The following is a 26,608-nucleotide window of genomic DNA, read 5'->3' as shown; positions in this document are numbered from 1 at the left end:
TCAGCATGCCCTGTCCTTCCCCCAGCCCACAGAGGCGTGAATCTCTCAGCATTCCCGTGGAAGCCCTGTAGGCATTCATTCTGAATGTCTCCCTTGGAGGAGGAGGAGCTGTGATGGCACCTGACCCTTGCCAAACTGGAAGTCACCCCTGGGCCTGCCCACGAGTGATGGCAACGCCGGCCAACTGCACAGGCTGTGCTGAAGCTGCACTGTTTGTTTTACAAATAGCTCTCAGTTCTTCCAGGCCTTCTTGCCTCCCTTTGTAGAGCCTGGTTGAGCATGTGCTGCTCTTCCTGGTCAGTGATCTCCTCCTGGCACTGAGGAAAGGTCAAGTGTCCATGCCAGTTCTGTTGGATCTGTCAGCAGCCCTCGGGCCCTCAGGCGCTGCGGGCTCGCTGTGATTTGCAGAGTCTGGCACGGATGGGCAATATCTCCCTGCAGGAGCATTCCTCCTTTCCAAAGACACTCCACAGTGCAACTTGGGCTAATGAAGCCTCTCCCTCAAGGACTCTTCCAGGGGCTAACTCCATGCTCAGTTGTGCTTTTGCTGTCAGAGGGATGGGGCTCCAATACTACAGATGTGCTGGTGACAAGAAGGGGTAAGGTCAGCTTTCAAGTGAATTACCCACAGTTTTCAAAATTGATCATCCTCAAACCTCCTTTCCTGCTTTCGACTTGTTCCATTGTTACCTAACACAGAGACAAATTGAGGCACTTTTCTCCTTCCCCACCCCAGAGATGAGGCCACGAGCACAGAAACGTCAGCTGGGATGGGATGGAGCCATTTGTGGGGCGTGGAGGTGGAAACATCAGCTTTTAATGGAAGTCTCAGACTCCAGCAGTGCTCACTATTAGCCAAGAGCTGTAATCCATAGTGACAGGCCAGCTGGAGCACAAGGACACTTCCAGGCAGATCTGCATTCAGAGGTGCACTCCCAGCAGCTGCGTGGGGGAATTCAGATTTCCAACCATGGAGCTTGGCACACCAGGCATGTCCCACTCAGAGGAAAAGCAGACTGAAAAGCCCCTCTTCCACTGTAAATGAATCTCCACAAGTTGGGGATGCTTCTTTTTATTCCCACTGAAATAAAAGGAATGGGTGGAGTTGCCTTGTTTCAGGCTCAGCTCCTCACCCTCCCTTTTGCCTCTTGCTTTGCTCTCTTTTCAACCCACTTTTCCTACCACCTGCACAGACATTCACAGAGTGATTCCCCTCTGCTACGTGCAGGGGAGCAGAAATGTGGTTTCAAATAAGCAAAAAAAAAAAAAAAATCAGGTAGACTTCCAAGAAGGAGGTGGAATACATCTTTTAAAAGTACGTAAGTGGTTTGGAAGACAGAGGTCCCCGGAGGTCAATGGTATTCAGACTTTTAAATCCCTGATGCTCAGGAAAACATTGCATACAAATTCCACTCTGGGAAAATCTGCATTTTCTTCTTCTCTTCTATTTTTATTTTTTTCTTTAACAAGTAGAGAGTTGGTTTTCTGGTGTACAGAAGGGAGAGGAGCTGTACTTTGCTGTCATTGAGCTGACAGAGCTGCTTGGAAAATGGACAATTTCCTTGGGAAATTCTTGCCTTTCGACATGTGGTGGCTTTTTATAAACTTCAGTGTGAAGGAGAACCATGATCCCACAAAGCTCTTATGACCTAAAACTTAAAAGCAATAATAATTTGAGATCATTGATATTTTCTGTTCCTTTGTGCTGAAGCACTTAGATGCTGTGGGAAATATTTGGCATTGTATGATAATCCATAAAATAAACAGCTTTATGCATTGTATAATCTATTCTAAACATATATCAATACAATGCACAATATGTAGAAATGTCAAAACAAATTAATTGAAACAATACAAAAATAATGTGTTTATTTCCTCAAAATTAAACATTTCAATATGACTGAAATGAAGAGAGAAAATCAAACTGATTTGTTTTGACACTTTAAACATGAAAAAAGTTCGTCAAAATTGACGTTCCCATGCAACATTTCGATTTTGAGGGAACTGCGTTTTCCTGCGAAAAACTGTTCTGTCAAAATTTTTTGACCAGCTCCACTTAGAGTCTATCCAAACAGACAAGCATCACAGCCAAGACTCTCAAACGCTCCAGGTGGTCAGGAGATGGATTAGGCACAGAGCAGAACAGTCTCAGAGAAGGAAATAAATAAAGCTCACAGCTAGAGGTGGCCTCAAGTGTGGGTAACAAAGGGCTGCAATGTTGGAGATGCTCAGACCTGGATGGTGTTGAACTTTAATCCCAGAAAGGACTGAATTGCTCCAGTTTTTAATTTTTTTTAGCATATCTGTGTTGCAGAGCTGGTGCACTGATGGGAGAGGGTGCTTGTGATGCCAGTGCAGATCCTCAAGATCCTCTGGGATTTTCTAGTTCTTGGCTTTGGTTGGAGCCTAGCTGGTACCAGCCTTCTGTGCTTGACAGATTAATACTGGCAAGGATGAGATGGCTTTATTTTCCACACATCCTTCTGTCCCAGTGGAAATCCCAGGCTCAGGGCTTGGGGAATAGGTGGGAATGCAGTGCTGCAGGAAGATTGGCTCTGGGATTCAGGGCTGCTGAGAACAGCTTTGGGTAGGAGTTCTCCCACCTTCATGATACACAGCTTTTAAATCTTCTCATTATATAAATGCAGTTCCAGGTTAATGTGAGTTTCTAATTTAATACACTGTTCCAAATTAAGAGTTAATATGGTATTTGATTATCTTTTTGCAATGAGATCCAACCCAAGGCTCATTGACTTCAATAGACTTTGCAGGAGGACCTGCAACGGCAGAGCCTGAGCTCCAGATTTCTGACTTCTGCTGCAGGAGCTGCCCATGAAATGCTGTTATTTGGGGCTAACACTCATTCTAGCTCACTTTCCTAGCCTGAATTGATGTGCAGTGCATCTAAGTTCTCCTCTGTGGGGTGGCTGGGCTGCATGAGGGACTGACCCTGGGTGTTTCCAGCCTCAGAGCAGTGCCCTGCATACCCTGACCAGTGATTTGTGGAACTCACCTCTAAGTCATCCCCCGGGGAGTTGCAGGGACATGGAGCCCCCATCAGGGACCAGCTGTGCTCGCCCTGGCCCTACCTGCAGCTCTGTTCCCCCGCAGCAGCCTGAGCCATGCCATCCCTGGGAGGTGCCACCCTGCTTCCAGAGTGCCCAGGCAGGGCTGAGACCGTGGCTGCAGGAACCAGGGGGACTAAATGCACACTGAGTTTTATGGCAAATTCCTCATCCACTCACGGGGATGAGGAAGGTGGAGCTGCCCAAGGCTGGAATTTGCAAGTGGCAACTCAGAGTCCCTTTTCTCTCCCCTCTTCAGCAGCTTCTCTTGGCTCCATCCAGCTGAGTGGTGGTGAAATGTGGTGCCCAGAGGAAGCTCCAGTGGTGCCTTTCATCCTGGCAGGCAGGCTGGCATTATCCAAGCAGCAGGAGCTGTAGCAGGAGAAGGAATGGCCTGTGGATTTTAACCCCTTCTGCTCCTCCATCCTTAGAACACAATAACCCAACCAAAGGCTAAGCTCCTTTTAGAGGGACAAGACAAATGGGAAGATAAACCGTTTGCAAGGATTAGGTAACCTCAGCTTCTTCTACTGAAAGAAGCAGTGGTGATTTGCATTTCCCAAGGCCTGTGGAGTGGGATCACTCCATGTGAGCTTAGGTGACAAAGTCTCTTCCCAGGAATGAACTTCAGAACAGAAATATTGCACAGACAGTCAGGTGTGGGATGTGAGTTGACTTTCTTGAACTGAATATTATATTATTGCTCTCCAGAGGAGTTTTGGCACCACTTCTTTTTCCTTCAGCCTTTCAGCTTACAGGTCCCAATTGCTGCAATGGAATATGTTAGAAAGACTGGCACCAGGATGGAGCAGTTCTGAAAGCAAAAACCAGGATTTCTGGACTCTGGCACAGGCCTCATGAAACTGAGAATTCAGATCACTCTTTCCTGAGTTTCCAGTAAAAATTGCAGGGAATAGTATGATTTTTGTTCTGTTTATTGTGTCTGGTTTGCAGGTGTTTCTTTTTCCAAATTGTGAGAAAAGTATTAAATGAATTTGGATATTTCCTCTTGTGCATAAATTACAAAATCTATTTCAGCTCAGTCAAAACACACAGCTTAAGAAAACACTTGATTTTGATTTTGAATGTATGTTACTCAACATGTAATGAAAAACAAAACACAATCTTGAACCAATCCCTTCCAAACGGAACACTCAACACATTCTGTTCCAAAGAAAAGCTGACTTTATCAAAACGCCTTTTTTTTTTCTCCCCTTAAATCAACAAATTTCTACAAAGTGTTTTGCCTCTGATGAATTGGCATTTTCCTGACATGAAATGAGCAATCCAAAATAATTCTAAGCAGCTCTGTGGCAAGTCCCAGCTAATTCTGGAATAGTAGCATGAAGGTGCGTAGGAAGGGTACTGCAAGGAGATGTAAGAGGTTTGGGTTGAATTCCTCAAGCAGTTATAAAATGATCTGGGACAAGCCATTAATCTACCCCATGTCTCAATTCCCATCCTACTGAATGGGAAAAAAGCAGCATTTCTCCATCTCTTAAAGCTGCTGCAAGGATAAAAATCTATTAATGCTTGTAAGATTACTGGACTTTGATATGAGGTGTAAAAATACTGAGGAAGACAGAAGATAGAGCTGCATTTTTGTGTAACGTAAAAAGAAATTATGGGGAAGTGGACTAACTAGGACAATACTTTAATAATAGTAGGAATAATTTCAAGTTCAGGGCAGTGCTTAATAGAAATCACTGCTCAACACCCGCCATATTTTTTTTTTTTTAATAAGCAGCTCAGAAAAGTGCAATTTATCATTATTATTATCATCTATATTCATTCTATCTCTGCCACTTCACAAATGAGAGGAGTTCCTCACAAACATCTACAAAAGCGAGCTCATTATCCAGTCTCCCTATTTTTAACTCTCATTTGTGACAATAGCTATCAAACCCTTGCCAACAGTTGGGCTGCTGGTGTGCTGACACCGCTGCTCCGCAGCCCGCTGAGCGGGATTAGCTCACTGTTCCCTTGCCTTCCCCCATCTGTCCCCGGCCATCTGCTGTCCTTGCTCTCCTAAATGGATTCTGAGCTTTTTGGGGCATGCACCAAAGCCTTGCTGCTTGCTGTCTGTGCAGCACCCACTGTTCCAGACTTGGATTCAGCAGGATTGGCTTCAGAGTCGCAGAGTTTTGAGTGGGAAGGGATCCACAGGGATTATCCAGCCCAGCCCCTGTCCCTGCCCAGACACCCCAACAACCCCACCCTGGGCATCCCTGGCGCTGTCCAAAGGCTCCTGGAGCTCTGGCAGCCTCAGGACCATGCCCATTCCCTGGGGAGCCTTTCCCTGATCCCCAGCCTGAGCTGCCCTGGCCCAGCCCCAGCTGCTCCCTCCAATCCCATCACTGGTCACAGACACATCAGTGCCTCCCCTTCCACCTCCCCTTGTGAGGAACCTGAATGCCACAACTTCTCCTGAGTCCCCTCTTCTCCAGTCTGGAGAAACCTCAGCAGCTCCTCCTATGGCTTCTCCTCTAGGTCCTTCACCATCTTCACAACCCTGTGACACTTCACCATAAACCTGTCCCGTGCACCTGTGTGCATGAGCAGAAGTTCATTTTAATTCTTTTCCCAACCTGTGGAAGGATCTCCTTTCCATACAGAGCCCTGACCCCAGTGCCTGTGGAGCCTGGAATTCAGAGCAGTGACTGTGGCACCTTGGCCAGCAGATTTAGGATCAGGACTTTTGGGGTTTGACTCCCTCTGTCTAGCACCACCTGATTTTGTGACTTGGTGGAGTCAGCTGCTACTCTTGCTTGGTTTGAAGGCACCTCTCATCCTCCTCATCATCACACCAGGAGTCTAGAATTAGCTGAAGTGTGGGGACAAACAAGCTGAGAGCAGGTACAGAGCTGTTACCACTACAATTCTTGCCTCCTTAGAGGCAAGGAGTAATAGGAGTTTCTGCACAAAACCTGCTCCCTTTAGGCTGCTGGCTGAACTGCATTAATAAAAGAGGGTTTGTGGGATGGTTTTGGTTCACAGAATATTCTGACAAGTTGTAAGCAAAGTGTTGATAAACTGAAAAGAAGAAAAATCTTTTCTCCTACAAGTCATTTGGGGTAAAAAGTGATATTTTTATCACTGTTCCCTCTGAAGAGCGTGGAAAGACAAATCAAAAGGAGAAAAAAGCTCCAGTAGTTTCAAACTGAGATTTGGAAACCCCCTTGGAGATCTCACAACCCAAACACTGACATATCCCAATCATTATTTTTTTCAGCATGAGCAATTTGGCAAAAGTGAAGTGAATTTGTGGACTCAGTTGGTATTTCTGGAGAGGTATTTCTCATCTTCTCTCCTTGCCTTTCCTCACCCAAAAATATTTCAGCTGATGAATATCCCGCAGGTCTAACCACTCATGCATATTTAAAACTGGAGTGGTGAAAGAATAATGCAAATTTAGACACTGATCAGAGCAGAATTATTGAGATTTGGGGATGGATTAGCCAATCACTGCCTGAAATAGTGAAATCCCACTTCCCTGAAAAAACAGCTTTACAACCATTTGGGATTTGACGGTGTTGTATGCCACAGTCACCCAGGGAGTCAGAGCCACTGCTGAGTTGCAGCTCCAGCCCTGACTCAGTCAGGTATCAGTGTCTGCAGTCTGAGCTATAAAGACATCTAGGTCAGAAGTGCCCAAATTCTGTTTTTCCAGAGCTCAGGTTTATCCACAGCAGTTCATATGACTTAAACTCTGACAGATTGGCTTCCCTTTCCATCCCCATTGCCTGAATTCCTCTGGCCCTGACAGAGGAGAGGTGTCCCCAGCTTGGTTGGGTTGCTGGGCAGGGTTTCCAAAGGACAGGCAGGGCTGCTCCTGATGTTGTCTTTCCAATATTTTCACAGGCCATCTCTCAGTTAGGGGCAGGACAGAAATGTTACTGCTCCACAAGTTAAATCCTAAAGGTGTGGGGCAGCAATCAGCTGTCCAGGAATCTGAGTGCACAAACTCAAAGCAGGCATGGCTGAATAAAAGCTAGAGTAGCACATCCTGTACTTAAAATTAAGGGTACACTTAATCTGTTCTCTGAAATGAGGTCAGACATTCGTCACTTCCCAGGGTTGAGCTCTAAACTAACATAAGCTGTTTCATCTCTCCCCTGACACTTCAGTCTCTTACTAATTTATCAGCATCCTAAAGCCGTGTGTGAAGTTGCTGAAGAGCAGAACTGTTTCAGATACAAATAGCAATTGTTAGCCTCTTCCCTCTGGTACATGGCAGCAGGCAGAAACCTCTCTCAACCTGCCAAGAACCAAATGTGGGACACAAGGAAGAATTATTGGTGCATGAAGCTTAAAGAGATAGGGGACTTATTCCTGTACTGCAAATAATGTGTTCAGTAATTTCTCTTTCCTGAGTCTGCATTTCTGATGGAAATAGTTCACAACAACGAGCATGGGAAAACAGAAGGGATGTGTGTGAGATCAATTTGGATCTAATAGAAGAGATAAATGAAAGGTACAGGGGTTAGGGGAAAGGTAGAAAATCCCAGGGGGCAGAGGAGTGTTCACAGCAAGCGATGGAGAGTCAGAGCACCTGCATCCTGTCTGCCTGTTTGTAGCAGGGATCTGGGGCTGCACAGCCTCCCTTGGATGAAACAGACCTTGCAGTATAATTTTGTGCAAAATCTATCACTCTGAGCTCTCCCACTGTATAAAAATTACCTTTTAAGTGGCTAAGTAGACATCCAGCTCTATTCTTTTCTTCTTATTTCAAGAAACAATGGGAGTAACAGCACTTGCCTGCCTTACTAGAGTGCTGAGAGCTTTAATTAATGTCTCTAATTCAATTTGAACTCCTTGGATAAAAGGCACTGCCTTGTGACAGCGAAGGTATTGCTGAAAATAGAATATAATTAACACACAGATATCAATCACAAAGAAATTAAGTGTACATTCAAATACAACTTGCACTTTACAGAAAATACTTGCCTATTTTTCCTCCATGAATCCTGTAGACTCATAAGATAAGGAACATTTAATGTCCCAGGCTGAATTGGTATTAGAAAAAGGGCACCTTAAGCCACCTAACAAACTCCAAGGGGCTTTAAGAGGGATCTCCATGTGCACTGGGGGAAGAGCTTCCATGCTGGATGGAGCTGGAAAATGATTGCACCATGACTCAGAGTCAGCACATCCACCACTCCCTGCTCCCACTGCTTGTTTGCTGTGAACTGGAGCCGTGTCCTGGCTCACCCACGGATCATGTTTATTAACAGATGTGATGATTGCATGATGGTGTTTGTTGACACGAGCCAGAAGGACCCAGCTCCCTCCCTGCTGTGCTGTGCTTCTCTTTCCTGTGGGGATGGGCTGCAGAGCTGGGTTTTGTTAACTGCTGCTCTTTGCTGAAATGGTTGGCATTCACTGTAGGGCAGAAATACCTTGGGAGCCATGTGGGCAGTGGGTTTGTGTTTTGGGAGGTGCTACAGCCCAATTCTGGCCTCCCCAACAAGTTCTTGGTCTAAAGAGTCGCACAAACCCCATTGTGACTCCGTGCTGACAATTGGAAAGGGAGGCCAAGAGCCACATGTAAGGGCACTGCCCAAGGTCATGGGAGAGTTTGGGGCAGAGTTGAGCCAGACACTGGATTCTTGGATCAAAACCCAGTGTCTGGCTCCCCCAAGCTCACTCTTTAGTCCACAGGTTGCTTCTGTGCCAGATTTAGCTGTTAGTTAGCCTGGGGTCTCCCACCCTGCTTCTTCCCTGGCTCCTTTTGCCAAACCCACAGAACATATTTCACATCAATGGAGCCCCATAAAGACACCTGAAAAATTAATTTCAGATTCAAGCTTGTTAGGAGGTAGATTGAGTGCACCTCACAATATTGTCTTAGACACAAGATAGTCCCACTTTAGTAAGCTTTATAGCTTCCATGGGGACCAGCCCTGTGGAGTGGATTAATCTTTAATGTGAAACAACATCTCTACAGCAGCTACAGGGGGGAAAAAGATACTACTGAAAAATTAAAGCTGATGGTGTGATAGTTGTCTGGACCCAGTTGTGCTCCACCATCCTCCATTGCCTCAGGCACCACTCCCTGCCCTCAGAACTGATCCAGGCAGCTTCCAGGCTGGAGATGTGATCCTTTCTCCAGTGGTCTCAAGGCATGTTCTGCCCATATCTTACCTGCTGGATAAGAACATCACAGCCCCAATCATCCTGGCTCCAGCTGTGCCCCAAAGGAAAGGAAGAGAGGATGAAGAGTTGTGTGTGGAGAATTAGGGACTATCTCCTCTCTTTCACAAGCTGATATTTCCCCAGTGTATGATATTCACATGCAGGAGGACACACTGGGATTTCTCTGAGGCCCATTTTCATTTGGCTCTTCTCATATTTCATTTCTCACTTGCACTGTGCTGGAAGCTGGAGGGGGGCTGTCCCCCACTTGGGTACATAAGAGCTCCCTTCCTCTCTCTGCAACAGAAATCCAATAGACAGTGAAATATTTAAGGGAAAACTGATCCAGGCTGGCAGATGAGGGAAATAGCTTTGGGTGAGTTTAATGAGCAGACAACCAAGGAAGCTGGGACAGCATGTACAGAGCAGCTGATTGTTGTCTGCACACCCAGCTCATGACAAACACGCTGAATTTGAGTTGATGGGACAAGAACAGCCAGGCAGGGAAGGAGCCTGGGTGGAGAAGCAGTAAAAATGCACTTCTGGACTGGAATTTGGAGATGCTGAGGGTGGGATGTAGCTGGGAGCATTCTCCAGAAATCACCTTGGGCTCAGGAGTGGAAGCAGGGGTGTTCTGGGGCCCTCTTGGATTGTGTTCTGCTGCCCTCAGGGTGGGGCTAGAAACTCCCCTGGTTTGTAAGGAAAAGTAGAACCATTCTGTGTGTGATGTGAGGGATTAAGCACTGAAAACCTCCCTGTTCAGGGATGAAATAGTAGTCAGTGGTGAAGGCTGATGTTCAAAACATGTCTCCAGAAAAGGAACAGGAACTGCAGGTACCACCAGGTTTAATAACAGTATTATTCCATCTGCAATTAGAAATAAGTTTATTTGGGACCAACAGAAAAATCAAACATTGGCTGACTTTCCCATTATTAATTTTCCCCCCCCATTTCTTCCTGTAATGCAACAGCTGAGTGTCATCTTTATGACTTGCACATCTCAGTTCTGTGGAGTGCTGCCGAGCCTGCTGCAGCTCCTCGAGCACGTGCTGTGCCCATGTGCAGGCTCCCACTCTCTGGCACACACAGAGGGCTCCTGAGCTGCCCAGCACGCCCAGGGCTCCAGCCCACCTGCACAGCAGCTCACACACTCATTGCCACGGGATGCAGCCCTGCCATGCTCCAGGGAAAGCTCCTGGAGCAGAGGGATGGCCAGGCTGGCCACCAGCACCTCTGCCATGTGCTCTGCTGCTCCCAGCAGCCAGGGCTCACACACAGTGCTGGGAGTGAGGGTGGCACCTCTGGCACACCCCTCCTACACTCTCAGCAAAATCTTTACTTTCTGGGAGTTACAAACTTTTAGAGGACTCAGGCTCAAAACCAGAAAGTTTTCTGGAGATGTACAAAGAAGCCTGACATGAACTCTCACTGTGGCAAAGCACTGAGTAACCTCATTTCTCCTTTTTAAAAAAGTATCTGCAGTCTCTCTGCACTGCATTTTACAGAAACAGGTGGGTATCACCTGTCCTGAGCACAGCTTGTGCTCCCAGATTTAGGGAGCAGCTTTAAGATCACTGCCAGCTCACAGTGCTGGCACTCCCCCCACAAAACCCAGAAGGCAGGAGCAGAACCAGCTGTGAGCATGGAGAGGGCTTTTTCCAAGCAGCTCCCAGGGGCGAGGAGCACAGCCCAAGAGGCTGAGCTGCTGCTGTGGAAGCTGGAGGGGACCATCCTGGGTGGGAGGTGACAGCTAAGCAGGCTCCTCACCTGCCACCTGGGGCACGGTGCCAGCAGTGCCAGGGGGTGACCGTGTTCACAGGGGTTCCAGGATGAGGGAAGAGATGAGGATCTGACTCCATGTTTCAGAAGGCTGATTTATTATTTTATGATATATATTGTATTAAAACTATACTAAAAGAATAGAAGGAAGGATTTAATCAGAAGGCTGGCTAAGAACAGAATGGAAAGGAATGATAACAAAGGTTTGTGTCTCGGACAGAGTCTGAGCCAGCTGGGCTGTGATTGGCCATTAATTAGAAACAACCACATGAGCTCAATCCCAGATGCACCTGTTGCATTCCACAGCAGCAGATAACCATGGGTTACATTTTGTTCCTGAGGCCTCTCAGCTTCTCAGGAGGAAAACTCCTAAGGAAAGGATTTTCCATAAAAGATGTCTGTGACATTGGGGTGCCAGCAGCCTCACTGGGAGGAGGATGAGCCAAGGGCTGAGATGCTGGCAATGGGAGTCAGGAGAGCAGGGCTCTCTTCCAGCTGTACCCATGGCTTGCTGTGTAACCTTTAGCAGGCCACCTTGCCCCCTGATTGCCTTCCCACTCATCATATGTCTTGTCACATGCCTGCAAGCGGAGCTGGCTCGCACAGGGCTGTCCCCAGCCTTGCTTTGCTGCTCTCCCAGCATGGCAGTGAGAGTGTGCCCTGCTCCAGGTGCTGGGAAGGATCTGCCTGGCTCAATGTGCATGCTCAGCCAGTCACCCTGCAGAGCCTTGATCCTGGGGAGAGCCTCCAGGTCCCACCATAACTGAAATAGCAACAGACCCCATCCCCTGCACGAAACACACCTTCCCAGCAGGAAAGCAGGGTGAGGACATTTTTATCTGTCAGACTTTGGCAGGATTTCATAGTTGTGTGTGTCTGTGTGTGTGTGTGTCTGTGTGTCCATGTGTGCCGTCGCCAGACCTGGGTAATTATTTGTTTATTTCTTTTTTTGGCAGCACTTGAAAGTAAGAGCTGGGTCTTTATAGATTGCTCAGGTTGCACAGAGTATGGATTACAGATCATCAGAGAGACATGAAAGCAGAAGACACGTTTCTCTGGCACAGCATTAAAGGGACAATAAAGGGGTAATTGTAGCCTAGGGTGCAGCCACCTCCAGTGCCCGGCCTTCACTCGCCTTTGCAGCACTGTGGAGAACTTCACGAGGGAAATGATGGAAAAGCTGGGCTGAGGATGTCGCAGGTCAGGACCTGGTTATTTCAAAGGTGGTAAATGCTCAGGAGGTTAAAGGTACCACTTAAGTACATGAATAAAACACTGCCAAATACTCTAAGGTGTAACACAGGCAAACTGAAGTCTTTTAGTTCTTGATTTTTCACATCTGTTTTCACCCTGAGAGAAGGTTGTCAAAGGATCAGAGCATTTTTAATCTCTCTCTTTCTCTCCCTCCTCCCCTCCATTTCTCTTTCTCTCTCTCCTTCCTCCTATCCCCTCTCTCTTCCAACAGGACTCCACAGAATGGAGCAAGAATGAGAGGAAAAAGGCAGACAGAAAAGCATGAACTGGAGGCTTGTTGAGTTCCTCTACCTCCTGTTTATATGGGACCATATACTCATACAGCCCTCCCACCAGGACCCAGCTGCTACCAACCAACATGTCTCCAAGGAGTTTGATTGGCTTATTTCAGACAGGGGGCCTTTCCACCACTCACGGAGCTACTTATCCTTTGTGGAAAGACATCGTCAAGGATTTACAACCAGATATAAAATATACAGGTATGTCAGCTTCTGTGGCAGTCACATTCTCTGAACCTGAGAGAAGCAGAGAAAAGAATGATCAAAATGATTCTTGTCTCATTCACTGCTCCTGCGTTGTGCCAAAGCAGAATGCAATGTGGAGGTTGTTTGCCCAAGGTGATGGTGTTTTTTTTCCTTGGCCTGTCAGGGCCAAATATGTGTGCAGGCTGTGGGTCAGCAGACAGTCACGAGATTTTGTTCAGTTGAGTTGAGTTTGGTGCTTGTGCAGATTCAGTTTAGATGCAGTGTAATATAGTATAGAATAATATAGTATAATAAAGTAATTACAGAATCACAGAATAGTGAGGTTGGAAGAGACCTCTACGGTCATCGTGTCCAACCTGTGCCCTAACACCTCAACCAGACTATAGCACCAAGTGCCATGGCCAGTCTTTTTATAAACGCATCCAGAGACGGTGATTCTACCCCCTCCCTGGGAAGAGCATTCCAGTACTTTATTGTCCTTTTGGTGAAGAACTTTTTCCCAATATCCAACATATATACCTTCCCTGACATAGCTGAGACTGTGTCCTCTGGTTCTGTCAGAGACTGACCCCACCTGTCTGTAACCTCCCTTCAGGAAGGTGGAGAGAGCAATAAAGTCACCTCTAAGCCTCCTCTTCTTCAGGCTGAACAGCCCCAGTTCCTTCAAATGTTCCTTAAAGGGCTTGTGTTCCAATTAATGAGCCTTCTGCTATCCATGGAGTCCTCCTTGTCATTTCTCCCTGCCACGGGGGTCACCTTGTGTTTCCAATCTGCCTCCTGTGCCTTGGATGAGTTTTTGGGTGCTGGGAGCTCTGCCTGTTCCCATGGGCTGCAGGCTGGGAGCTGCCCCATTGTCCCCATTCCACCTGGCAATGCTGCTTTGGTTCCCCCTGGCCCCCAGCTGGCAATGCAAATTGCTCCAAAGGCTGGGCTGGAGAGCTCTGATAGTGAGATGAAGGCACTGCAGTGTCATGGCAATGTGCACAGCACAGAGTGAGATGAAAAGGAGCTGAGGGGGTGGGTGTTCTTCATTCGTGGTGACAGACAGTTCACAGGCAGGTTCCCAAGCAGCTTTTTCAAATCAATGGAGCTCTGGACAGCCCAAGCCTCTGTACCAAACTCGTACGTGTGAACTGCCAGTAGCTGCAGGTTCACGTCAAGATGTCACCACGCACGTCAGTGTGACAGCTCTCACACTGCTGTGTAGGAGCCTTGGCTGTGTGCTGCCTGCCACGGATCTTTGAGGATTTATCTCCATGTACAAGTTGGACTTGGCCCAAGAGCTGTGATCTTGATTTAAGAAACTGCAGAGAGTTAAAAAAACCTGCAGAGAATAGGTAGAATTTGGATTTTATTTTGCCTTCTAGGTTTTTAAGCCTTAGTTGTTGCTTGTTTCAAATTCTTCTTGCCAGCTGTGCTATCTAGAACCACCCTTTTTCCTCCTCATTTTAATCTGAAAAGCTGGGGTGCTCACATGAACGCCCTTTTGAAGCAGCAAGCACTTTGGAGTGAAGGGGAATAAGCCAGCAAGTGTCAGGAGATTTGTGCTGAAACCCAAAGAGACTGAAAAACTCTGCCAGCCACGTGTGCATTTACATAATTATATGGTCCTGTTGTGCTTCAGAAAGACTCTTGCAAACACTGCCATGCAAAGTGGTGGGCAGGGAAATGCTGGTGAGCAGCCCATGGCACTGTGCACATGGACATGGACATGGGGAGGAGGGAATTACAGGGAATCACCTGTGTGCAGGGAGTGCTGTCCCATGGGCATGGAGCCAGAGGCAGAGTAACAGAGACTCGTGAGGCAACAGCTCTGTGTGGGGAAGAAAAATGATTTGTTCTTGTCCTGCAGCCTCCAGGGAGTGCAGAACCCCCTCTCCCTGCAGCAGCAAGGGGAAGTTAAAAATTTTGTCCTGGCTTGTCGTCTCCAAAACAGCTCGGGGGAAGACAACCCCAAAAGCTAAAAGCTGTGCTGCCTTGCTTCCACTGGTGAGGTCTCAGTGCCTGTGCACAGGGCAGCAGGGAAAATGCCTTTTCCCAAAAATGCCTTTTTCCCTGGCTGTGCTCTGCCCAGCTCCCCTCCTGCCCTGCCTGCCAACACACACAGTGACCCAGCCCACAGATCCCTGCCCTGCTCCTTGCCTCTGGCACTGGCTGTGCCCTTTGCTAAAGAGCTGTGCAGCCCAGGATGCCAGCACAGAGTCTGCAGGGGCTGGGGGCAGAGAGCCACACGATGGATGTGTTCAGACATAGCTACAAACTGTCACTGTGGGTCAGGCCACAGATCCATCAAGCCTGGGATCCTGTCTCTGAGCATCACTGAGAAACGGGTCTGGAAGGACCTTGAGAGGTCATTTAATCTGAGCCTTTTCCCCAAGGCAGGCTCAGACATACCTGTGTCACGTCTGACAGAGGTTTGTGGGGAACCTGGAAGGTCTCCTGTGATGGAGGATTCACACCCCGAGCAGGCAGCCTGTGCCCTGGCTGTGCCTCCTCCACTTTTATAAAGGAGCCAAAATCTTGTTTGCATGTGAAGCCTGTGATTTGTTGTTTTATCTGTCAGGGAGTAAGGAACAAATTCCCTTTTGGTTTGTAGGAAACTCATATGAATTTGAAGTCTTAGTTCAGTTCAGGATGAACTTCATGTATAGGAAGTGGAAAGGGATCTGTTTTCTCTGTTTCTGCTAAGTGTTGTTAAACCATTTATGAAAGACATGTGGAGCAGGTGGAGAGCACAACACCCTGCTCCCAGCATGGGAGAAAACAGCATCAGCATTGTGTGTGCATGGCAGGTGTCTGAGAGGGGTCTTGCAGATAATGACCACGCTGGAGAAGTCACCATTCCCAAAAAAAACCCCTGGAAATAAGACAAAAATCCAGTGGAAGTAGTTAGGGAGAAGAGTTTAGAGAGGACTGCAAGGGTACCCAGGGCATCTCATGGCCAAACACCACACAGTGAGCTGAAGGAGGGAGCTGAGGGCTTGGCAGTGCCACTCATGTGTGGTGCTTGGAGCTGCTGGGAGCTGAGCACCTTGGAAATCCAGTGTGGGACAAACCTGCTCAGCTGAGGAAGAGGAGAAAGCCCCACGTGCTCCAGCAGAGCAGGTGCAATGAGCAGGTGGGAGTCTGGCTGGATGCTGCAGGGCTGTTTGGTTTTAATATCTGGCCCTGTTGGCAGAACTGGTCACTTAAAAACTGAGCCCATGCATTTTTAAAGGGATATCAGGCTCAGCCTGGCTATGGAGAATTAGTGGAGCCACAGCCAATTCTCACAGTTAAGAGCTAGACTGTGCACACACTCTCCCAGAACATTCCGTTTTACTGAAACCCACAGGGGTAAAATCTCATTTTGTGGCCTCCTTAAATTGACTCCGAGAATCTGTAAAGCTGTTGGGATTTTGTCAACTGTTTAATTCCAACATAGAAGCCTCTTTCCTACCAAAAGATGGCTCTCAATTGCTCTTTGCACTAGACTAGCCCAAGGGAGGCACATATCCTGCATTAAGGATATCAACCCTTTCCTTAGAAAAGCAGCTGATATGGAGCATGGGAATTTTCTGTGCAATCTTCTCCTTCAATGCCCCTTTCCTCCCATCCTTTTTTAGGTTGGCTGGTTTTTAGTTTGTTGCTCTGTCAGGCAGTTCCTGGTGATTTTGCTGAGGGAGGTTTTGGCCTGACCCCTGCTCTTCTCCCAAGGCTGATGGCAGCAGATCCCAAACCAGCCACAGTGACCAAGGGTGTGGAGGGAATGTGAAATCAAGCCAGAGGACTTCACCCAACCCTAACTGAAGCACTGTTGGCTGTTTAGTGGTGATTTCCCTGGTGTCCTGCTGTGTGGGAACATGGACACATCACATCAGGGCTGTGTCATTTACACTGGAAAACCACCAAGGCAAAGCCACTGGTGGTGCTAAGAGCAGCATAAGGCAAAATGCAGAATTTTCTCCTTTTTGCAGGTGATGCTAAAAAGGAAGAAACATAAAATCATGGAGGAGTCTTCCTTCTATCATTACTGAAGTCCAGAGCTAGTCAGCAGCCAGCACAGAGCCTGTTGCAGTGAGCAGGGCTGTTTTATATTCTGCATAAGCAGAATTGCTGTAGAACCTCAGCGCTGATGATATCTTTCATAGGAAGCCTGGATCCAGGTCTAGCATCCTAGAGTGAGCAGACAGTTCACTGTTAAAACCCCTAAAGTCTTGTTACCTCCTTCCATGCATTTCATTTCAGTGGATTTTAGGTCTCTTTCTTGTAAAACGGATCACTGATTTTCCTGGTACCCTCAGTCAAGGCTTACACCTTGCATGTGGCATTAGGAGGAAGGCAGGCAAAGGGGGAGATGTTTCATATTAAATCATGAACAGTAGGAGTGGATACAATTGCATTAGGGAAGCACATTAGTCAGCATTGATTCATACTAATAAGGGTGGTTTAGGGGGGCCTCTGGCAGGAAAATGCTGCTTTGATCATTATCTGTGCACACTGGTGCTAATGCAGATAGGATGGCAGATGCTGAGAGTGGTTTGTGGGATGTCTGAATATTCATTATCACCATCCTTGTTGTTATTCCTAGTCATGAGAGCCTGGGGTACGAGGTACTGCAGGAAGGCTGGAGAACAGATGAATCTCAGCTTGGCTTTGGGACTGGGGTCCTGCTCAGACCAGAAAACATCCCTGTTACCACTGAACAGTTAACAGCTTCAGCCCACTGCTTTGAAGTATGTTGTCATGTTGTCCTTTTTTTTTTTTCTGCTTCTCTCAGAAGTTATTTAGCTATAAGGCAAAGCAAAAAGTGGGCTGAGCACTGGAATGCTCCATGCAAATTGCCAGGCACGGGCACTGACAGGAATTTCCCTGATGATGCTGCTCAGCTGAAGCAAGTTCTAGAAAAAACAAAAAACAAAACAACAAACAAGCAAACAAACCAAACCCAAAACAACAATAAAAACCCAAACAAACAAAAAACCGAACAAAAAAAAAATCTTTCCTTAAAAGAAAAATAAAAGGCTTTGTTCAGTGTCAGAGGGGGGAGGCAAAGACAGACAAGGTGAGATGGGCTCATCCAGCTGAGCAGAGGCTGCCACTGCCAATTCTATGGAAAAAAAGGGACAGGACACAGAGCCTTGGAAAGAGGAGCCCACAGGTAGAGTGGCAGAGAGGTGACACAGGCAGGATCTGGATTTTTGCCCCAGGCTCGTGCTGAGGCTGTGGGTGAGCTCGTTTCTGTGTGCCCCAATTCCCTCCCCACCCCCTGAGAAGGGGAGATGAGGAGATGACAGCACTTGCCTGCTCTGCATTGCTGGGCAGACTTAATTAAAAGCTGCAAGATGTTTGGACATAAGGGACAGCAGTGCTATAGAATGGATGATCACACGGGGCTGCGAGTGGAACGTGCATGTGCGAGGAGAAATGCGTATTTTCCATGCGTGGGAGGTTAATGCCATCTTCTGAAACGACAGTGGGGACAGGGAAGTCTGGCTGTCTGTGCAAGGGAGCAGGGAAACCCTGGGGTACAAAAAGGAGATCTGCTCACCTTGTAACTTCTCCTGCAGTGGGACCAGTTAGAGGCTGCCTAATTTCATGAAACCTGCAAATAGAGAATCCTTCTGAGACCTCTGTCAGGTCTGCCTATAATACACCAGCAGATTCAAAACTTAGTGGGGAAGGTGGCTCCACAGCAGCCAGACCTGCCCATCCCTTCCTCTGCAGAGTGACAGGACAGAGCCAATTGCTCACCAACACTTGGTACAGCAAGGTCCCAGATAATTAAAAAGGAAAAGGAGCTTCTGAGACAGGAAAGGCTGGGAGTAACTGCCTGCACAAGCTGGACAGAAATTAGTTGGGATGCTGCCTGGGGAAAAATGCTGATTTGTTTTTTCCTCCCAGAATGTTGTTTCCTCAGGAGAACAGTGCAGGTCTAGGACATGTCAGCGGAGAGGTGAGAGGTGTCTCCATCCTTGGTGGCTTTCAAGGCTTGGCTGGACAAGGCCTCAGCTGATGTGCTCAAGAGCTGGTCCTGCTTCAAGTGGGAGGCTGGATTAGGGACCCCCATGGTCTCATCTAACCAACATTTGTGTTATTTCCCTGTTTCTCCAATTCAGAGTGGACACTAAACTGTGTGCTCATAAAGGGATTTGCACTGGTGAATGCATTCAGCCACACTAGAGATTTTTATTTAGTCCTAGAAAACCCACAAATCTGAGCAGCTACGTGCTCCCTAAATGTGTCACTCCCTCAGTGAAGAGGAAGAGAAGGATCCTGAAGCCAGCATCTCTGCTGTGCACATAGCACAGGCTACAACAGACTTAGAAATGCATATGCTGTTCTGCTGCTTGAATTTTCCCTTAGAGGAAAAAAAAAATAAAGGAGGAAAAAAGATTGGTCTCACAAAACTGTCTCACAAAACTTTCAAAGTTTTATGGCACCACAAATTAAAAACAATGAGCCAGATTCTCTGTGACATAAAATGTGTGAAACTGTTGACTTCAAGGTAAATTCACCAATTTATTGGCTGGAGAATGTGTTCCAGCACACCCAGCAGTGCCCAGGGCACACACAGCCCCAGGGTTTGTATGACTGCCTGCCCTGGCTGGAGGAAAACGAGCTTTTATAATTTCTGAGCAAAAGCAAAATGCAACTTTGACACCAGGCACTGGGCTTGGCCAAGCTGGTCAGTGATTGTGAGGGTTTTATGGCTGGTTTTATATCAGAGTCACAGATCACAGAATTGTTTTGGCTGGAAAAGTCTTCCAAGATCGAGTCCAACCTGTGCCTGATGCCCACCTTGTCCCCAGCGCAGAGCTCTGAGTGCCACCTCCAGGGATGGGGACTCCAAACCTCCCTGGGCAGCCCCTGCCAATGCCTGAGCACCTTTTCCACAAAAAAAAATTCTTCCTGATGTCCTCCCCTGGCACAGCTTGAGGTCATTTCCTCTTGTCACTTGTCACTCGTAGAGTGTAGAGACCAAGAAGGTCCCCCCCAAGCCTCCTTTTCTCCAGGCTAAAGTTGACTCCAACCTACAGAAGTTTGGCCTTTCCTGACTGGAGCTTTCAGGCAGATTTCATGCAAACCTGTGATTTCCAGAGCTGAGGAGCTCACCTGGCAGAAAAACAGTCAGACAGGTGAAAAAATAATAAAATAAAATAAATAAGAAGTTAATTTTTAACTAGATCACTTTCTGGTCTCATTCATTCTGTGGTCAGGGGATAGCAGAGGGACAGGATTGTGCAGATGGAGGCAGGAGGGTGACAAAGGGGACAGGTGAGGCTGCTCTTTCCTGCAGCAATGTGCATTAAAGTTCTTTTAAAGTGGTTGTGAGGTTGTTTTGGTTGTGCTAAGTTGTGGCACAGACAGATTCTATAAGAGCTGCTTCCATCATCTTTTCTGGCCCTTCTTCTCCCCATTCCTCATTGGCTGTTTTTGCTGTCCCTTTATTGCATTGAATTTAATCTACTGGTCAGTAGAGCAGTACAAAGAATTGATTTTGTGGTTCACTGGTTGTACAGAACAAAAATCATATTAAAAATGGGTTGATATGAAATGGATGTTTGTTCAACTTTTCAGTAAAATGAAAAAATTGAAACATTTCATTTCAGGCTCAGTGAAAGTTTTAAGCCTTGCCGTTTATTTTCCCTTTATTCATCCAGTGATTTTTTTTTTTTTTGCAATTTTTAAGGCACTAAAGTTCATCTCAAGATATGAAGTCAAGTAGTGCCACTTCAAAAATGTCAAAAGAGGAACATTTTGATTTTGAGTGTATTGTGTTTAGCTGGTTGTTCTTCACTTTGAATTTGCAAGGAGTTTTTATAACCTTGAGTTAGGGAAGGACTGAAAACTAAAAAAGACTGACTGTCCTTTTCACTCTGTGAATATGAAATCTTGAAATTCCCTGGGGTCCAGCTTTGATTTTCTCTGGGTTCAGCATCTTAGGATAAAGAAAAAACCCAATAATAATTTCCCCAGCATGGCTGGGCTGGAGTGAGAGCCAGGATGAGCAGCAGGAATGCAGCTGTGCCTGGGAAGGCTCCTGGTGCTTCCCAAAACCAGGCTGGGTGCTGTGACAGTGACAAACTGCACTCACAGATCCTCTCTCACACAGCCTGGCAGGTTTTCAGTCCTGTTCCACTTGACTGGATGTCTGAAGCATCCAAGGAAGCACCGTGAACGTTCTTCTCAAACAGCATTGAGGTGATGCTTGGCTCAGGTATGAATTGATGGGCACTGTTAGGCCTTTTAATCTTTGCTTAGGGTTTTTTAGTCGTGCTGAAGTTCTGCTGACAAGGTTTTCTTATTAGGGTTTTATGCTATGTGTTTAAAGGGGACATCAGCTTTTTTGTTTTCCAGTCACAGGCAAGGGTTCTTTAGGAGAGACAGCACGGCAATTGAAGGACAGAGGGAGCTGAGATGAAAGGAGGTTCTTTTCTCCATGTGGAATGAGCAATGGAAATCCATCCAGGCAAAAATACAGAAACCTCCTAGTTTATATTATGCTTGTAAACGGGTGATGTACATTGGTTTGTAATCAGTACATGCCGTGTAAATAAATGTGTGTAAACCAAAACCTGAAATCCATTTCCATAGAGCATGTAAACAATGAAGCCTCCTAGTGTTGTCTTTGATGTAAATGCTCATCTAAAAATGACATTACTACACGTTTATGCAACTTTACGAAAGCCACAATTTACATTCCTGTCTCTGCATCTCTAAAAAGCAGTTGGCAAACAGGAACCATTCAGTGATGGGCATGAACCAGACAATTCCATCACACAGCATCTCCTTCAGCCCCAGCCTTCATTCTACATGCAGTGCAGGGACTGCTGCTGCTACATCCCCTGCATAATGCAGCTCCCTGCATATGTGCAGCTTTCCATGGATTTGCATAAGCAGAAGAAAGGCAGGAGCAGGGGCTGGCAGGGAATGGCTGGGGCTGAGCTGTGCAGAGTTTTGTGCTGGAGTGTCTGAGCAGGAACAGAGCTTGGCCCTGGCCGGGCTGGAGGAGCAGCTGCTCTGGCTGCCTTTGGATTCGGATGGTGACGGCTTGGGAACATCCCTGGCAGCTGCAAGGCATGACAGAAGGACACACCTCTCCTTCTCTTTGGTATTCTTGAGAACAGAGGGCCAAGAGGGAGGAAAAGTGGCACCAGCCTTTGATATGCCTGGAGATGTTGAAATATGGGAGCAGAAAATCTGCCCAGGCTCGGGAAGGGCAGCCCTGCATCTGAAGGTGGCACAGGGGCAGTGTGGAGGCAGAGCAGTGGATGAATTCACATTCTGATGAGGCTGCCATGGTCAGGCACCATGGCACCAGCCTTTGATATCCCTGAAGGTGCTGAAATAGGGGAGCAGAAAATCTGCCCAGGCTCAGAAGGGCAGCCCTGGATCCGAAGGTGTCAGCGCATGCCCAGCCATGGAGGCAGAGCAGATGATGAGTTCACATTCTGATGAGCAGTTGATGAGTTCACATTCTGATGAGGCTCTCGTGGTCAGGACACGCCAGTTCCTCTGGAGAAAAGCACTCCAGTGAGCTGTGTGCCTGGAAAGGCAGATCAGTGCCCTGCCTGCTGATCCATGGAAGCTCTTAGCTGGATTGGCCGAGCGCTAGCACAGATCTCCAGAGCTGCATCTTCCAGCAGGAAAATTCCCCTTCTCCATCCATAACAAAACATTTTGATCCTCCTCCCAGTGAATCCCAGAAGCAGCACAGAAATATTTTAGTCACTGAACCTTTCCAAAGAGATCTGCATCCTGCTGGGCTTGGACAAGGATGTCCACATCCTGTCCCTTCAGAGACCTCCTGCATGGTGGGGGAGTGCTGCTCTCCACATGTCAAGTGGAGGCTGTGCCCAGCAGGGCTGCTCCCAGCATGCTGTGACAGCAATGACTCTGCACATTCATCTCAGATTCCTCCAGAGCAGCAGACTATGGTCCAGTGGCTTGGGAACATATTTTAAAAGCTAACAAGGCAAAGAGAAGCTTTCACTCTCTTTCTTTTAAAAAAATATTTTTAGCTGTTTTTTAAAATAATTTTTTTAATAATCTTATTAATTCTGTTTTCAAACCAGGCAGATGCTTATTTCAGCAGAGAAGCTGTTACATTAAAATAAAAAGTCATCCTGTTAGATAGACAGAATAATTTTGTTCTGGCACAAGTAGCACTGGTAGAAGGCATTTTGGGTTTTTTTTCTTTTTTATTTCTGGATCCCTCCAATGTTTCCTTTGGGTTCCAGAAAGGATATTTCTTCCCCTTTCTTTTTTGCTGATTGCTACCCACCAGGCTCTGTAAATGGAACACGAAGTGTCCACCAGGACAGCTGGAGCCATCCAGGCAGCTTTCCTGGGCTAAGCCGCTAAGAGCAGGTACAGAACCCAAGGACACAAAGAAAGCCTGGAATCAGCTTTGCCTGCAGCAGGGCTTGGGCCAGCCCTTTGTGGCAGGATCTCCTCTGCAGGCAGTGTGATATCAAATATTCCTGTGCAGAGCCAGCACTTCCTTTGTGCCGCTGCCCACGTGTGCCTGGGAAGGAGCTGACACAGCACCCAGGTGTCCTGGCACAGCCCAGCTTCCCTCAGGAGAGCTCTGGGCAGGTGAGACCTGCTCTGCTCCAAGGCACGGGGCTGATGGAGGCAGCTTTGGCTGCCAGGAGGGTTCACCAGGGCTCTGTTTGCTGGTGGCCAGGCCTGGGAGCTCTTGGGACCAAACCCCTTTCACACCTGCAGCTCTTCACCCTTCCAGCACTGGCATGGTGACCACAAAGTCTTTACAGGAAGCTGCTGTGAGGTTTCCTTCACTGTGGAATTATTTTTTTCCTGGTCAAATCTATGCCATCCAGTGAAAACCATGGAGAGAGGGAGGAGAGGAGATGGGTAGGGATGGTGTTTACACCCACCCAGCTCTGGGCTGAGGCACTGCAGTGCAGGCTGCTGGCAGCTGCTGCCTCCCCCTCCTCCTCCTCCTCCTCTTCCTCCTCCTCCTTCTCCCTCCCTGCCAGACTCCTCACAGCTGCCTGGCTCTGGAGCCACTGTTCCAAGAAGACAGAGGTGCTCCCCATCCCCTCGCTCTGTGGCGTGGGAAAGCCTCTGAGCTGCTCCAGCAGCTGCCTGAGAGGGAGCCTTGGGCTCTGGCCATGGCAGCTGGGCCAGGCTGGGGCTTCCAGAGGGGTGGGATCCTCTAAAGGATCTGTGATGCTTCTAAATCAAAGTCCTGCTGACAACACAGAGCACTAAATGCCTGCCTGGGGATCTGCTCCTGCAGTCATGTGACGACATCAGAATTTAAGCTTTAATTAAGAAATGAGTGCAGGCAGGGAGGGAAGAGTCTCTAGTCCTTATGGCTACAAAAGAAAGCTTGGAAACATGACCTGAGTGCAACCAACATCTGCTTTAATGTGCAGATGGCTCCCAGCAGAGGGGTGAGCAGCGGGGAGAGGAAGCCATTCCATCAAATCCTCAATCAGGTCAAGCCAGCTTGTGCTTCTGCTTGCAATGAAAGAGCTTTTTTGGAGAGAGATTCCAGAAAGCTGTGCTGTGGCAGAATTAAATAGAATTGTGGAAGCCTAGAAAGGCTTGGGATCATCCAGTCCTGACACCCTGCCATGGGCAGGAAAGCCACCCATGAGACTGAGTTGCTCAGGGCTGTCCTGCAGCTTTTCTGGGCCAGGTTTCACACAAGTTTCACAGGAAAAATGTCTGGAGGTGTGAGAATTGCCTGGCTGAACCTGCCAATGGTGCACAGCACTTTTTAGGCAGCAGCATGGAAATCTCTGCTCTGGGGTTGAGGCAGAGGTGTTTTGCTTCCTGGAGTTCCTTAGCCCAGATTGAAGGGACGCCTTTAATGTCCCCTTGTGTCAACACCTGCTGGCCCCAAACCCTGCACTGTGCTTTCTCCTGCCATCAGTTTCAGCAAGGGTAGGGAACAACCAGGCAGTTTAGAGGCCAGCTGAGGAAAAGCCTCTGGATACTCTCCATCTCCCAGGGACACACAGGGCTTGTTGAAGGGGAGCCCCATTTGATGGCTGTGCTCTCACCAGGGTCTGCAGGCTCCAAAATGCCTGATATTGCAACAAGCTCTGCTTCCCCTGAGTGAGTGTCATGGAAAAGCTGCTGGAAGAGTTCCCCTGTTACTTACAGCTGGGACCAGTTCTGCACTCTGACTCAGTGAAGCATCCTGACACTTGGAGCTTGTCATTCCTGCAATAAAAGTGTCTCTTGGCAAGCTGCAAACACAGGTTTCATGGGTTTCATGGGCTGGTGGTGACTGGCAGCTCTGCTGCAGCATGGGCTGGGTTTCAGCGCTGATTTGAGATCTGAACATCACAGAGCACTGGGGGCATTCAGGCTGGGTGAGGATGCTCTGACCAGTGAGGGACACTTGAACCCCATGGCAACCTGCAGGTGGGAGAAGCTGTGTTATCCCAGGAGGGAAAGGTGTTTTATTGCTTGTGCATCCCTGCAAAATTGTTTTCATTATCCATGTACCCTTGAACAGTATTTTCACTATCCATGAACCCCTGAAAGGTGTTTTCACTGTCCATGCACCCCTGAAAGCTGTTTTCACTGTCCATGCACCCCTGAAAGGTATTTTCATTGTCCATGCACCCCTGAAAGATGTTTTCATAGCCCATGCATCCCTGAAAGGTGTTTGCATTATCCATCCACCCCTGAAAGGTGTTTCCATAGCCCATCCACCCCCACCCAACCTCCCTTTGTTTTCCCTCCCCTTTCTCTCATACTGGTTATTTCCTTTTCAGCAAAGGCAAACCCACCCAGTGAGTATTCAGCATTAAAAATGTCAGTGTTACCTTCCAGCTCTTGAGTGAAAACCCCAGAAGGAACATTACTTTTACCTCCCCTCAGATGTCTGGGGCTGTCCCTGGGGAGTGCAGGTGCACAGCCAGGGTTAGGCTAATCAGAGAGCTTGGCACACAGGGAAAAGCATGTGTTGCACAGTTAAGGGCAAGCAGGAAATATCAGAATAAGACAAGAAGTTGGTTTTTTTTTGCTTCATCTCTGATTAAAGCAAAATGAATAGTCCCACACTCCTTGTTCTCCTTGTTTTCCTTCCCCTGTGTTCCTCCCCTTCTCCCCCATTCATGTGCAGACTGTGAAAGTGTCAGATTCCCCCCTCCCACCCATAAAAGACTCCTCTCTGTTCCTTGGGAGTATTTGATATTTGGAGTCTGTGCTGTGCTGTTCAGCAGTGAGTGTTGCCAAGTCACATGATGAACTGTATCTCAAGACTATTTAATGTCTCTTCAAAGCCCACACTTTCAGAGTCCTGTGATTATGTAAATGTCTCAACTCAATTTTTAAAGTAAGTTTACGGCCCTCATAATTGCAGAGGAAAACTTGATAATACGACTCCTACATACTCAGAAAGCAGAAGGCAAAAAAAAAAGAAAGAAAAAAACCCCTGAAGTTTATCAGATTTTAAAAGTCTCATGAATTTTAAAAGCAATCTCTTAATTCTTTTTTTGAGCTTGACTCATGATTTTCAAACTGTCACCAGTGTGGCTGTAGGGATTGTAAGGCTGGGTTGTTATCTTATTAGGTAACTTACATAAAATATCTGAGCCCATGGAGGCTCAGAGATGGAGTATTGCATTTCAGTGCTCATCTGGAGACAATGGTGTCTTTTCTTCTGTGGAGTTGCTGAGGATCTCCTCTTAATCCAGGTCTCCAGTCACTACTGCAGCATAAATATTTCCCCAAATTATATTAATGTTAATCATCTGAATGAGAATAGCCATAATATTGATCTTCATAATACTTAGGTTATTAAATTTGAGTTTGAAGGTAGTTTTGTGGTGCGATTCATAACAGCAAATCTCCTCAGCATGCATAAGCAGGGAGAACAGGCCACAGAGCAATAGCACTGCAAACCCAGGGAGAAATATA

At 47.3% G+C, this 26,608-nt stretch overlaps 1 protein-coding gene across 1 annotated transcript in view; it reads left to right on the top strand.

Annotated features, from left to right (window-relative positions):
- The window catches only part of BRINP1 (BMP/retinoic acid inducible neural specific 1), a 92,986-nt gene that overhangs the window by 16,025 nt on the left and 50,353 nt on the right, over positions 1 to 26,608 (top strand). The window contains exon 2 of the mRNA XM_036393827.2: positions 12,445 to 12,712. Coding sequence (XP_036249720.1) covers positions 12,495 to 12,712 — 218 coding nt within the window. The 5' untranslated portion in view covers positions 12,445 to 12,494. The remainder of the gene's footprint in view (positions 1 to 12,444; positions 12,713 to 26,608) is intronic.

Source organism: Molothrus ater, chromosome 20, assembly GCF_012460135.2.
Source record: "Molothrus ater isolate BHLD 08-10-18 breed brown headed cowbird chromosome 20, BPBGC_Mater_1.1, whole genome shotgun sequence".
In the NCBI taxonomy this organism is placed as follows: domain Eukaryota; kingdom Metazoa; phylum Chordata; class Aves; order Passeriformes; family Icteridae; genus Molothrus; species Molothrus ater.
This window is presented reverse-complemented; position numbering and strand designations above follow the sequence as displayed.